General features: G+C 43.1%; 1 protein-coding gene across 1 annotated transcript in view; it reads left to right on the top strand.

Annotated features, from left to right (window-relative positions):
- The window catches only part of RFT1 (RFT1 homolog), a 51,751-nt gene extending 36,710 nt beyond the window's left edge, over positions 1 to 15,041 (top strand). The window contains exons 10-13 of the mRNA XM_053721204.1: positions 242 to 386; positions 6,293 to 6,398; positions 8,533 to 8,782; positions 13,051 to 15,041. Of these exons, the coding sequence (XP_053577179.1) occupies positions 242 to 386; positions 6,293 to 6,398; positions 8,533 to 8,782; positions 13,051 to 13,215 (666 nt within the window). The 3' untranslated portion in view covers positions 13,216 to 15,041. The remainder of the gene's footprint in view (positions 1 to 241; positions 387 to 6,292; positions 6,399 to 8,532; positions 8,783 to 13,050) is intronic.
- Positions 15,042 to 15,385: the final 344 nt, after the last annotated feature.

The raw sequence follows: 15,385 nt of genomic DNA on the forward strand, positions 1-15,385 counted from the left end.
TAAAAAAAACCCACGTACCTGGAGCACGCCAGAGAATAGTTTTGATAGTTTATCACCAAATTTCACAGAAATGATCAAATCTATTCCCCTCGTGTCTATAAACAATTAGCAAATCATCTCATTATTATTATCTTTATTTCTAATGCTCCCGCTGCACTATACAGGGGTACAGTAAATAGACACTACAGGGAACGCCATGGCGCATGTGCCGTATTCCCTCTCATGTGCATATATTTTCTAGGATGACATTTCTACAGCATCTGAAGTTCTGGAGTCACTGCTGAAGTTGGTGACTCTAATTGGTCTGATCATCGTTGCCTTTGGATATGCATATTCGCAGCTGGCACTGGATATGTACGGAGGGTCCATGTTGAGTCACGGCACAGGTATGAGGGGGTCCCTAGGCTGTGTAATATTTTTTTTATTACTCCTTTCTAATTATTTTCCTCTCTGGAGCAACAGTAGCTATTTAGTATTTCATTTTATAGTTTGCCACTATGGCCAATTAAACTTGTAAAAATAAACTCATTTTGAAATTTGTCAGAAAAAAAATCTGCTACTCATTTGAAAATTAAACTAAGACGACAATTCTCTAAAGCTCTCTGGGCTGGTGAGATTCTAAAAGAATACACGCCAACCCTACTATTTCCATGGTGGAATTCTATAAAGCCACTTTTTACCCTGAAAACAGGGGGTCTCGCTAAGGGGCATATACTGCATCTTTATATGGGAATGAGATACATACAAGTGCACAATAAAATTTGTAATTTAAAAATCATACAAAATGAATAATTGAACCATTCACATAAAAATTCACAGGAAAAAAAATGTATTGTTACGGTGCATCAAAAACCATAACTAAATTCTCCACCAAAAGTCGTATATTTTATCAAAACAGGAAACAATCATATTAAATATGCAGAGTGTAAATGGTAATTATAGTACACTGGATGCGCACAAAAAAATAGAAATTTGTACTTATAAGAACAAAACACAAAGCGTAACTGTTGTTTTTGCGAAAAATGGGCTGAACATGGGTGTATATGAAATTGTCTCTCAAATCCCTGCATAATTCTGTAAAGATCTTCACACTGCAGATCTCACTGTTTTTTTCTTGCAAGCTTTTCTTAAAACACTCAAAATACTTTGGCCTAGATTTGGAGTTTGGCGGTAGCAGTGAAAACCAGCGTTAGAGGCTCCTAACGCTGGTTTTAGGCTACCGCCGGTATTTGGAGTCACTCAAAATAGGGTCTAACGCTCACTTTCCAGCCGCGACTTTTCCATACCGCAGATCCCCTTACGTAAATTGCGTATCCTATCTTTGCAATGGGATTTTTATAACTCCGGTATTTAGAGTCGTTTCTGAAGTGAGCGTTAGACATCTAACGACAAAACTCCAGCCGCAGGAAAAAAGTCAGTAGTTAAGAGCTTTCTGGGCTAACGCCGGTTTATAAAGCTCTTAACTACTGTGCTCTAAAGTACACTAACACCCATAAACTACCTATGTACCCCTAAACCGAGGTCCCCCCACATCGCCGACACTCGAAAAAAAATTTTTAACCCCTAATCTGCCGACCGCCACCTACGTTATACTTATGTACCCCTAATCTGCTGCCCCTAACACCGCCGACCCCTGTATTATATTTATTAACCCCTAACCTGCCCCCCACAACGTCGCCTCCACCTGCCTACACTTATTAACCCCTAATCTGCCGACCGCAAAGCGCCGCCACCTACGTTATCCTTATGTACCCCTAATCTGCTGCCCCTAACACCGCCGACCCCTATATTATATTTATTAACCCCTAATCTGCCCCCCTCAACGTTGCCTCCACCTGCCTACACTTATTAACCCCTAATCTGCCGACCGGACCTGAGCGCTACTATAATAAAGTTATTAACCCCTAATCCGCCTCACTAACCCTATAATAAATAGTATTAACCCCTAATCTGCCCTCCCTAACATCGCCGACACCTAACTTCAATTATTAACCCCTAATCTGCCGACCGAATCTCGCCGCTATTCTAATAAATGGATTAACCCCTAAAGCTAAGTCTAACCCTAACACTAACACCCCCCTAAGTTAAATATAATTTAAATCTAACGAAATTAATTAACTCTTATTAAATAAATTATTCCTATTTAAAGCTAAATACTTACCTGTAAAATAAATCCAAATATAGCTACAATATAAATTACAATTATATTATAGCTATTTTAGGATTAATATTTATTTTACAGGCAACTTTGTAATTATTTTAACCATGTACAATAGCTATTAAATAGCTAAGAACTATTTAATAGCTAAAATAGTTAAAATAATTACAAATTTACCTGTAAAAGAAATCCTAACCTAAGTTACAATTAAACCTAACACTAGACTATCAATAAATTAATTAAATAAACTACCTACAAATATCTACAATTAACCTAACACTACACTATCAATAAATTAATTAAATACAATTGCTACAAATAAATACAATTAAATAAACTAGCTAAAGTACAAAAAATAAAAAAGAACTAAGTTACAAAAAAATAAAAAAATATTTACAAACATAAGAAAAATATTACAACAATTTTAAACTAATTACACCTACTCTAAGCCCCCTAATAAAATAACAAAGCCCCCCAAAATAAAAAAATGCCCTACCCTATTCTAAATTACTAAAGTTCAAAGCTCTTTTACCTTACCAGCCCTGAACAGGGCCCTTTGCGGGGCATGCCCCAAGAAATACAGCTCTTTTGCCTGTAAAAAAAAAACATACAATACCCAAGCCCCCCAACATTACAACCCACCACCCACATACCCCTAATCTAACCCAAACCCCCCTTAAATAAACCTAACACTAAGCCCCTGAAGATCATCCTACCTTGTCTTCACCTCACCGGGTATCACACCGATCCGTCCAGAAGAGCTCCTCCGATGTCCTGATCCAAGCCCAAGCGGGGGGCTGAAGAGGTCCATGATCCGGCTGAAGTCTTCATCCAAGCGGGGCAGAAGAGGTCTTCCATCCGATTGAAGTCTTCATCCAAGCGGCATCCATCCGGAGCGAAGCGGCAGCATCCTGAAGACCTCCACCGCGGAACATCCATCCTGGCCGACGACTGAACGACGAATGACGGTTCCTTTAAATGACGTCATCCAAGATGGCGTCCCTCGAATTCCGATTGGCTTATAGGATTCTATCAGCCAATCGGAATTAAGGTAGGAATATTCTGATTGGCTGATGGAATCAGCCAATCAGAATCAAGTTCAATCCGATTGGCTGATCCGATCAGCCAATCAGATTGAGCTCGCATTCTATTGGCTGTTCCGATCAGCCAATAGAATGCAAGCTCAATCTGATTGGCTGATTGGATCAGCCAATCGGATTGAACTTGATTCTGATTGGCTGATTCCATCAGCCAATCAGAATATTCCTACCTTAATTCCGATTGGCTGATAGAATCCTATCAGCCAATCGGAATTCGAGGGACGCCTTCTTGGATGACGTCATTTAAAGGAACCGTCATTCGTCGTTCAGTCGTTGGCCAGGATGGATGTTCCGCGGTGGAGGTCTTCAGGATGCTGCCGCTTCGCTCCGGATGGATGCCGCTTGGATGAAGATTTCAATCGGATGGAAGACCTCTTCTGCCCCGCTTGGATGAAGACTTCAGCCGGATCATGGACCTCTTCAGCCCCCCGCTTGGGCTTGGATCAGGACATCGGAGGAGCTCTTCTGGACGGATCGGTGTGATACCCGGTGAGGTGAAGACAAGGTAGGATGATCTTCAGGGGCTTAGTGTTAGGTTTATTTAAGGGGGGTTTGGGTTAGATTAGGGGTATGTGGGTGGTGGGTTGTAATGTTGGGGGGCTTGGGTATTGTATGTTTTTTTTTTACAGGCAAAAGAGCTGTATTTCTTGGGGCATGCCCCGCAAAGGGCCCTGTTCAGGGCTGGTAAGGTAAAAGAGCTTTGAACTTTAGTAATTTAGAATAGGGTAGGGCATTTTTTTATTTTGGGGGCTTTGTTATTTTATTAGGGGGCTTAGAGTAGGTGTAATTAGTTTAAAATTGTTGTAATATTTTTCTTATGTTTGTAAATATTTTTTTATTTTTTGTAACTTAGTTCTTTTTTATTTTTTGTACTTTAGCTAGTTTATTTAATTGTATTTATTTGTAGCAATTGTATTTAATTAATTTATTGATAGTGTAGTGTTAGGTTAATTGTAGATAATTCTAGGTAGTTTATTTAATTAATTTATTGATAGTCTAGTGTTAGGTTTATTTGTAACTTAGGTTAGGATTTCTTTTACAGGTAAATTTGTAATTATTTTAACTATTTTAGCTATTAAATAGTTCTTAACTATTTAATAGCTATTGTACATGGTTAAAATAAATACAAAGTTACCTGTAAAATAAATATTAATCCTAAAATAGCTATAATATAATTATAATTTATATTGTAGCTATATTAGGATTTATTTTACAGGTAAGTATTTAGCTTTAAATAGGAATAATTTATTTAATAAGAGTTAATTAATTTCGTTAGATTTAAATTATATTTAACTTCGGGGGTTGTTAGTGTTAGGGTTAGACTTAGCTTTAGGGGTTAATACATTTATTAGAATAGCGGTGAGCTCCAGTCGGCAGATTAGGGGTTAATGTTTGAAGTTAGGTGTCGGCGATGTTAGGGAGGGCAGATTAGGGGTTAATACTATTTATGATAGGGTTAGTGAGGCGGATTAGGGGTTAATGACTTTATTATAGTAGCGCTCAGGTCCGGTCGGCAGATTAGGGGTTAATAAGTGTAGGCAGGTGGAGGCGACGTTGTGGGGGGCAGATTAGGGGTTAATAAATATAATATATGGGTCGGCGATGTTAGGGCAGCAGATTAGGGGTACATAGGGATAATGTAAGTAGCAGCGGTTTACGGAGCGGCAGATTAGGGGTTAATAATAATATGCAGGGGTCAGCGATAGCGGGGGCGGCAGATTAGGGGTTAATAAGTGTAAGGTTAGGGGTGTTTAGACTCGGGGTACATGTTAGAGTGTTAAGTGCAGACGTAGGAAGGGTTACCGCATAGCAAACAATGGGGCTGCGTTAGGAGCTGAACGCTGCTTTTTTGCAGGTGTTTGGTTTTTTTTCAGCTCAAACAGCCCCATTGTTTCCTATGGGGGAATCGTGCACGAGCACGTTTTTGAGGCTGGCCGCGTCCGTAAGCAACTCTGGTATCGAGAGTTGAAGCTGCGTTAAAAATGCTCTACGCTCCTTTTTTGGAGCCTAACGCAGCCTTTATGTGGACTCTCAATACCAGAGTTATTTTTATGGTGCGGCCAGAAAAAAGCCGGCGTTAGTTTTTCGGGTCGTTACCGACAAAACTCCAAATCTAGGCCTTTGAGTGTTGGGATATGGTTATTTAATTTCAGGATTTTCATGCTTTTTAACATTTGATTTGGGAACTTAAAGGTATAGTCTAGTCAAAATTAAACTTTTATGATTAAGATAGGGCAGCAATTTTAAGCAACTTTCCAGTTTACTTTTATCATTAAATTTGCTTTGTTCTTTTGATATTCTTTGTTGAAAGCATATGCTAATTTCTAACCCCTTGAATGCTACCTCTTATCTCAGTGCATTTTTAAAATTTTCCACAGATACAGTAGCCCCTGCAAGTTCACGTGTGCCATATAGATAACTGTGCTCACTCCTGTGGAGTTATTTATGAGTCAGCGCTGATTGGCTAGAATGCAAGTCTGTTAAATGAACTGAGATAAGGGGGCAGTCTGTAGAGACTTAGATACAAGGTAATCACAGAGGTAAAAAGTCTATATCTAAATGCTGCAGGTATCCATTGCCCTCCAGGCTACTACACCATACAGACCAATATCTGGCAACTACAATTCCCATAAACCTCTACTGCCAAATCTCTACTTAGCATGGCTCAATTTATCTTTTCAGCACTTCGGTTTTTCTGAGCTTGCTTTAAATATATCAAAATTAAAGGGACATGCAAATTTGCTGATTGAACTAAAGTAGAAAGTTGTTTACAATTGTATTTCCTATCTAAAACATGAAATAATTTTTGGCTTTTATGTCCCGTATAAAACACCTAATAGACCAAATCTATCTGCATGCCATCTTTCATAAAGATTGATGCAACATTTTTAGCTTTATTTCAGATTTAAACAGCCTTTCCCTAATGTGTTTGTGCTGAAATATTACTAACGTGTAATTGCTGGTATGTGATGCATATTATAGATATAGTGTGTATGCTACGTCCCTTTAAGCCTCTGGTTATGATATTCTGTAGGTCCTATGCTCCTGCGCTGCTACTGTCTATACGTTCTCCTGCTGGCGATCAACGGAGTCACCGAGTGTTTTACGTTTGCATCAATGAGCAAAGAAGCGGTAGACAGGTGAGTGCAACTTTAGTGCAAGGGACACTACATTCAAAATGATCCAGATAGAACTTGCATTTAAAGGGCCACTAAACCCAAAATCTTTCTTTCATGATTCAGATAGAGAATAGAAATTTAAACAACATTACAATTTACTTCCATTATTTATTTTGTTTCATTTTTTAAATATCCTTAGTTGAAGAAAAAGCAATGCACATGGTGAGCCAATCACACAATGCTTCTATGTGCAGCAACCAATCAGCAGCTAGTGAGCATATCTAGATATGCTTTTCATCAAAGAATATCAAGAGAATAAAACAAATTAGATAATATAAGTAAATTAGAAAGATGTTTAAAATTGCATTCTCTTTCTAAATCATAAAAGAAAAAATGTGGGTGGCATGTCCCTTTAAAATAAATAAATCACTTTCCAACGTAATATCATTATCAAAATATGCAAAATATATATATTTATGTCGAAATGGAACTTTTGTGATTTAGATATACAATTTAAAAATACAAAAAAATCTAATTTGATTCTATTAACAAATTTCCCTTTTTCTCTTGGTCTCCTTTATTGGAAGCTTCTTCCTATCAGAGAATATTGAGGTAGGTTCATAAGTGTGCACGTGTCTTGTGCACTCTATGTATAACTTTGTTACAGACATTGTAGTCGTTTAAGTATGTAAACACTAATGGCACTACTGTAATATTTCTATTATAGGGATACTGCCACGTTAAATATTTGTAAATTGTGGTCGATGTATCTAATGATTTAATCAGAAAATCACCATTCTAGTCTATCTGGATTTTTCTACTTAAAATCATTTGATACGTTTTTCTAACGGACTGTGATTCCTGCTGACATATAGTGCACAAGACACGTGCACTCTCTCTCTCTTGAGCCTACCTCGGTATGCTGTGATGGGACGAATCACATTTACAACAAAGGATACCGAGAGGAAGAAGGAAATTTGATAACAGATGTAAATTAGATTTCTTTTTTTATTATTATTATTATTATTATTTATTTTATCACTAGCGACGCTAAAATCTACTAGTTTAACCCACCTGCAAATGGGTTAAACACATAGTTAAAGAACTGCTAGGGATTCACAGAGCACTAGCGCTGCTAATTGGATCAGCGGCAGTTTCCGCTCAGGAACCCTTTGCGGGCGTTAAGCACCTAGATTTGCAGCGTCACTAGTGATAAAATGACATGCTCTAATGTTATCACTATAGGGGTCTCTCTAATATGTAACTGTTTGTAGTAAAAGAAACAAAACTTCTCTAATTTGCTTTCATTATTTCTTGTGTCCACTTTGCTGTGATTTAAAGACCCTGACCCTGCTACATGTCACACTGTGACTGCTTGATCAGTACAAGAAAATAATCTGTCCCTAACTGGCCACTGCAGAGGAGATAAGACAAATATATTGAGAGGCTTTTCAAGGGGTGTGTCCCTGTATGCTTAAAAAACCGAGCATGTGCAATAATTCATGGTATATACATTTTGTGATTGGCTGGTGTCTGTCACATGATGCAGGAGACAGAAAATGTAACTAACTTTTAAATTTGTCAAAATAAAATCTACTTTTACATTGTCTTTCTGTTATCTATCTGTTGATTATGATTTTCTGCTGTGTTTAATGGCCCTTAAAATGCTTTTTTAAACATATATTTTGTATACAGATCTTTTGTAGTGTAGAACTTAAAGGGACATGAAACCCAAACTTTTTCTTTCATGAAATATCCTGCCATTTTAAACAACTTTCCAATTTACTTCTATTATCTAACTTGCTTCGTTCTTTTGATATTCTTTGTTGAAAAGCATATCTAGCTGCTGATTGGAGGCTGTACATAGATGCATCGTGTGATTGGCTCACCCATGTGCAGAGCTATTTCTTCAACAAAGGATATCTAAAGCAAATTAGATAATAGAAGTAAATTGGAAAGTTGTTTAAAATTGCATTCTCTATCTGAACCATGAAAGAAAAAATGTGGGTTTCATGTCCCTTTAATTGCTGGTATGTGCTGTGCGTACATAAAATGACTTTGGTGTCCCTTTAAATCTTAGCAAGAAAATAATGTTAAGCCTGTTTTCCATAGAATGTGTCTCTCTTACCTCCATTTCTCTCTGCTCACCCCACAGGTATAATTACGTCATGCTGGGACTGTCTCTGACGTTTCTCAGCCTCTCCTATTATATGACCCTTTGGTTGGGCAGCATTGGCTTCATCTTGGCGAATTGCTTCAATATGTGTTTACGGATCAGTCACAGCTTGCTCTACATCAGGAGATATTACCAGGGGAGCATGTACCAGCCGCTGACCGGCCTTCTGCCCTCCCTGCCAGTCATCTGTGTCCTGAGCTTTAGCGCAGCGGTCACTGTATACTCAGAGGTAAATACGGTGTGTGAGATATTACCAGGGAATCATGTACCAGCCGCTGACCGGCCTTCTGCCCTCCCTGCCAGTCATCTGTGTCCTGAGCTTTAGTGCAGCGGTCACTGTATACTCAGAGGTAAATACGGTCTGTGAGATATTACCAGGGAATCATGTACCAACCGCTGACCGGCCTGCAGCCCTCCCTGCCAGTCATCTGCGTCCTGAGCTTTAGCGCAGCGGTCACTGTATACTCAGAGGTAAATACGGTGTGTGAGATATTACCAGGGAATCATGTACCAGCCGCTGACCGGCCTTCTGCCCTCCCTGCCAGTCATCTGTGTCCTGAGCTTTAGCGCAGCGGTCACTGTATACTCAGAGGTAAATACGGTGTGTGAGATATTACCAGGGAATCATGTACTGACCGGCCTTCTGCCCTCCCTGCCAGTCATCTGCGTCCTGAGCTTTAGCGCAGCGGTCACTGTGTATTCAGAGGTAAATACGGTGTGTGAGATATTACCAGGGAATCATGTACTGACCGGCCTTCTGCCCTCCCTGCCAGTCATCTGCGTCCTGAGCTTTAGCGCAGCGGTCACTGTATACTCAGAGGTAAATACGGTGTGTGAGATATTACCAGGGAATCATGTACCAACCGCTGACCGGCCTGCTGCCCTCCCTGCCAGTCATCTGCGTCCTGAGCTTTAGCGCAGCGGTCACTGTGTATTCAGAGGTAAATACGGTGTGTGAGATATTACCAGGGAATCATGTACCAACCGCTGACCGGCCTGCTGCCCTCCCTGCCAGTCATCTGCGTCCTGAGCTTTAGTGCAGCGGTCACTTTATACTCAGGGGTAAATACAGTGTGTGAGATATTACCAGGGAATCATGTACTGACCGGCCTTCTGCCCTCCCTGCCAGTCATCTGCGTCCTGAGCTTTAGCGCAGCGGTCACTGTGTATTCAGAGGTAAATACGGTGTGTGAGATATTACCAGGGAATCATGTACTGACCGGCCTTCTGCCCTCCCTGCCAGTCATCTGCGTCCTGAGCTTTAGCGCAGCGGTCACTGTATACTCAGAGGTAAATACGGTGTGTGAGATATTACCAGGGAATCATGTACCAACCGCTGACCGGCCTTCTGCCCTCCCTGCCAGTCATCTGCGTCCTGAGCTTTAGCGCAGCGGTCACTGTATACTCAGAGGTAAATACGGTGTGTGAGATATTACCAGGGAATCATGTACCAACCGCTGACCGGCCTGCAGCCCTCCCTGCCAGTCATCTGCGTCCTGAGCTTTAGCGCAGCGGTCACTGTATACTCAGAGGTAAATACGGTGTGTGAGATATTACCAGGGAATCATGTACTGACCGGCCTTCTGCCCTCCCTGCCAGTCATCTGTGTCCTGAGCTTTAGCGCAGCGGTCACTGTATACTCAGAGGTAAATACGGTGTGTGAGATATTACCAGGGAATCATGTACCAGCCGCTGACCGGCCTTCTGCCCTCCCTGCCAGTCATCTGTGTCCTGAGCTTTAGTGCAGCGGTCACTGTATACTCAGAGGTAAATACGGTGTGTGAGATATTACCAGGGAATCATGTACTGACCGGCCTTCTGCCCTCCCTGCCAGTCATCTGCGTCCTGAGCTTTAGCGCAGCGGTCACTGTGTATTCAGAGGTAAATACGGTGTGTGAGATATTACCAGGGAATCATGTACTGACCGGCCTTCTGCCCTCCCTGCCAGTCATCTGCGTCCTGAGCTTTAGCGCAGCGGTCACTGTATACTCAGAGGTAAATACGGTGTGTGAGATATTACCAGGGAATCATGTACCAACCGCTGACCGGCCTGCTGCCCTCCCTGCCAGTCATCTGCGTCCTGAGCTTTAGCGCAGCGGTCACTGTGTATTCAGAGGTAAATACGGTGTGTGAGATATTACCAGGGAATCATGTACCAACCGCTGACCGGCCTGCTGCCCTCCCTGCCAGTCATCTGCGTCCTGAGCTTTAGTGCAGCGGTCACTTTATACTCAGGGGTAAATACAGTGTGTGAGATATTACCAGGGAATCATGTACTGACCGGCCTTCTGCCCTCCCTGCCAGTCATCTGCGTCCTGAGCTTTAGCTCAGCGGTCACTGTGTATTCAGAGGTAAATACGGTGTGTGAGATATTACCAGGGAATCATGTACTGACCGGCCTTCTGCCCTCCCTGCCAGTCATCTGCGTCCTGAGCTTTAGCGCAGCGGTCACTGTATACTCAGAGGTAAATACGGTGTGTGAGATATTACCAGGGAATCATGTACCAACCGCTGACCGGCCTGCAGCCCTCCCTGCCAGTCATCTGCGTCCTGAGCTTTAGCGCAGCGGTCACTGTATACTCAGAGGTAAATACGGTGTGTGAGATATTACCAGGGAATCATGTACCAACCGCTGACCGGCCTGCTGCCCTCCCTGCCAGTCATCTGCGTCCTGAGCTTTAGCGCAGCGGTCACTGTGTATTCAGAGGTAAATACGGTGTGTGAGATATTACCAGGGAATCATGTACCAACCGCTGACCGGCCTGCTGCCCTCCCTGCCAGTCATCTGCGTCCTGAGCTTTAGCGCAGCGGTCACTGTGTATTCAGAGGTAAATACGGTCTGTGAGATATTACCAGGGAATCATGTACCAAGCGCTGACCGGCCTGCTGCCCTCCCTGCCAGTCATCTGCGTCCTGAGCTTTAGCGCAGCGGTCACTGTATACTCAGAGGTAAATACGGTGTGTGAGATATTACCAGGGAATCATGTACCAACCGCTGACCGGCCTGCTGCCCTCCCTGCCAGTCATCTGCGTCCTGAACTTTAGCGCAGCGGTCACTGTGTATTCAGAGGTAAATACGGTGTGTGAGATATTACCAGGGAATCATGTACCAACCGCTGACCGGCCTGCTGCCCTCCCTGCCAGTCATCTGCGTCCTGAGCTTTAGCGCAGCGGTCACTGTATACTCAGAGGTAAATACAGTGTGTGAGATATTACCAGGGAATCATGTACCAACCGCTGACCGGCCTGCTGCCCTCCCTGCCAGTCATCTGCGTCCTGAGCTTTAGCGCAGCGGTCACTTTATACTCAGAGGTAAATACGGTCTGTGAGATATTACCAGGGAATCATGTACCAACCGCTGACCGGCCTGCTGCCCTCCCTGCCAGTCATCTGCGTCCTGAGCTTTAGCGCAGCGGTCACTGTGTATTCAGAGGTAAATACAGTCTGTGAGATATTACCAGGGAATCATGTACCAACCGCTGACCGGCCTGCTGCCCTCCCTGCCAGTCATCTGCGTCCTGAGCTTTAGTGCAGCGGTCACTGTATACTCAGAGGTAAATACGGTGTGTGAGATATTACCAGGGAATCATGTACCAAGCGCTGACCGGCCTGCTGCCCTCCTTGCCAGTCATCTGCGTCCTGAGCTTTAGCGCAGCGGTCACTGTGTATTCAGAGGTAAATACAGTGTGGGAGATATTACCAGGGAATCATGTACCAACCGCTGACCGGCCTGCTGCCCTCTCTGCCAATGATCTGCGTCCTGAACTTTAGGTCAGCGGTCACTGTGTATTCAGAGCTAAATACGGGAGATATTACCAGTGCGCCTGCTCGCTCTGCATACTGCCTCTAGCACACAGTCCCAAATCTTGCAACGTATCCAATGTTACAAATGTCTAAGGAACCTTAAAGGGGCAGGGGATCATGATCTCAAGTTGAAGGGTCACAGGCTCAGCAGTAATTTGCAGTTTTATAACTGTTATACATTTGCAAGAACAGTAAGTGGTTATGTACTGTACCAGAAATGTACACGCTACCTATCTAGATATCTCTTCAACAAAGAACACCACAAGAACTATGTAAAGTTGATAAGAAAAGTAAATTGGAAACTTTTAAAAACTGTATTCTCTTTCAGAATCATGAAAGAAAAATGTTGGGTTTTTTGTCCCTTTAAAGGGACATGAAACCCACATTGTTTCTTTCTCAATTCAGACAGAGCATGCAGTTTTGTAAAAAAAAAAAAATAATGCTGTAATGTGTTAGGGCATTTTATTCTTGCACTGTTGCTTGCAAGTCAGCTACATAGCAGCAATGCACTACTGGGACCTGTCTGCCAATTACAAGAAGCATATGTGTGCAGCTAGCTCCCAGTGCATTGCTGCTCTTGAGCATACCTAGGTATGCTGTATTTGACTTTTACCATTTGTTGACGTGTGCCCACCATTTCTTCTGTGTGCGAAGCGTCTCTGCTGTAACATTATTATTTTTGTCCTTTTCCAGGTAGCTCTGTGCTGTGACAAGGGCTGGCTATACCGGCTCGGACACATACTTGTTGGGGCTTTCACCCTTGTACTCACTCTCTGTGTAACGGTCTTGTCAGAGCACAGACTGACCAGCTTTGTCCGCAGTCATTTTCTGACCAGACGTCCAAAAAAGAAAGCGTAACCCAAGATCTGGCTACAGAGATATATACTCGGACCTGGCACAGAGGACACCCCCGAGCGAACAAGGAACTGTAATGCAGAATGGGCAGTATCAGGAGATGGAATTTGGAGGGCAAGACATAATGAGCACATGTATGAAAAATAATTGAGAAAGCAGATTCGAAAGCGTCAAGCGCGATAATGTGCGAGAAAATAGTAGCACGAGAACAAAATATAAAGAGAGTGAATAATATAAAAACCGAGAAAATAGAAATGATACAGAGGTCAAATGATACAAAATGTAATTACAGAGTGGGGCTGAGAGGAGGATTATTTCAGGTTTAATTTGCAGTACTGCTGCTTTATGAAAATGGTGGTTAATGCAAAGAATAGACATCTAATAGAGGTGGTAAGGGTTAATGTAAAGGAATTTTCTGAATGTCTGGGATGAGTATTAGGCAATCTTGAGGAACAAAGTCTAAGCTTCGGATAAGAATATGGGTAGAACAGACGGGGCTGGTCATTCAAAATATGTTTCTGTAACTCAATAAGGAAAACTCAAAAAGACAGAGAGAGGGGGGGCAGATGTGAGTTATTTAAAGAGTACCAAAAATCACAGTAAGGGTTAAAGGAGGGTGACTATGGGATATGCAGCAGGGGTCATGCTTCTGATTTCTTCTCACACTTGGGTTTATAACTGAAGTAGAGGGGCTTTGTGTTATGTAGCAGGTGTATCTGTATCTGCTCTGTGGCACCAGATGTGTATGTAACAGATGTACCCGTGTGACTGCTGCAGGGCCCATGTATCTGCTCTGTGGCACCAGATGTGTATGTAACAGATGTACCCGTGTGACTGCTGCAGGGCCCATGTATCTGCTCTGGGCACCAGATGTGTATGTAACAGATGTACCTGTGTGACTGCTGCAGGGCTCATGTATCTGCTCTGTGGCACCAGATGTGTATGTAACAGATGTACCCGTGTGACTGCTGCAGGGCCCATGTATCTGCTCTGGGCACCAGATGTGTATGTAACAGATGTACCCGTGTGACTGCTGCAGGGCCCATGTATCTGCTCTGTGGCACCAGATGTGTATGTAACAGATGTACCCGCGTGACTGCTGCAGGGCCCATGTATCTGCTCTGTGACACCAGATGTGTATGTAACAGATGTACCCGCGTGACTGCTGCAGGGCTCATGTATCTGCTCTGTGACACCAGATGTGTATGTAACAGATGTACCTGTGTGACTGCTGCAGGGCTCATGTATCTGCTCTGTGACACCAAATGTGTATGTAACAGATGTACCTGTGTGACTGCTGCAGGGATCATGTATCTGCTCTGGGCACCAGATGTGTATGTAACAGATGTACCCGTGTGACTGCTGCAGGGCTCATGTATCTGCTCTGGGCACCAGATGTGTATGTAACAGATGTACCCGTGTGACTGCTGCAGGGCTCATGTATCTGCTCTGTGACACCAAATGTGTATGTAACAGATGTACCTGTGTGACTGCTGCAGGGATCATGTATCTGCTCTGGGCACCAGATGTGTATGTAACAGATGTATCCGTGTGACTGCTGCAGGGCTCATGTATCTGCTCTGGGCACCAGATGTGTATGTAACAGATGTACCCGTGTGACTGCTGCAGGGCTCATGTATCTGCTCTGGGCACCAGATGTGTATGTAACAGATGTATCCGTGTGACTGCTGCAGGGCCCATGTATCTGCTCTGTGACACCAGATGTGTATGTAACAGATGTATCCGTGTGACTGCTGCAGGGATCATGTATCTGCTCTGGGCACCAGATGTGTATGTAACAAATGTACCCGTGTGACTGCTGCAGGGTCCATGTATCTGCTCTGGGCACCAGATGTGTATGTAACAGATGTACTCGTGTGACTGCTGCAGGGCTCATGTATCTGCTCTGTGACACCAGATGTGTATGTAATAGATGTACCCGTGTGACTGCTGCAGGGCCCATGTATCTGCTCTGTGACACCAGATGTGTATGTAACAGATGTACCTGTGTGACTGCTGCAGGGCTCATGTATCTGCTCTGTGACACCAGATGTGTATGTAACAGATGTACCCGTGTGACTGCTGCAGGGCCCATGTATCTGCTCTGGGCACCAGATGTGTATGTAACAGATGTACCTGCGTGACTGCTGCAGGGCCCATGTATCTGCTCTGG

This window comes from Bombina bombina, chromosome 7, assembly GCF_027579735.1.
Source record: "Bombina bombina isolate aBomBom1 chromosome 7, aBomBom1.pri, whole genome shotgun sequence".
Lineage (NCBI taxonomy): Eukaryota > Metazoa > Chordata > Amphibia > Anura > Bombinatoridae > Bombina > Bombina bombina.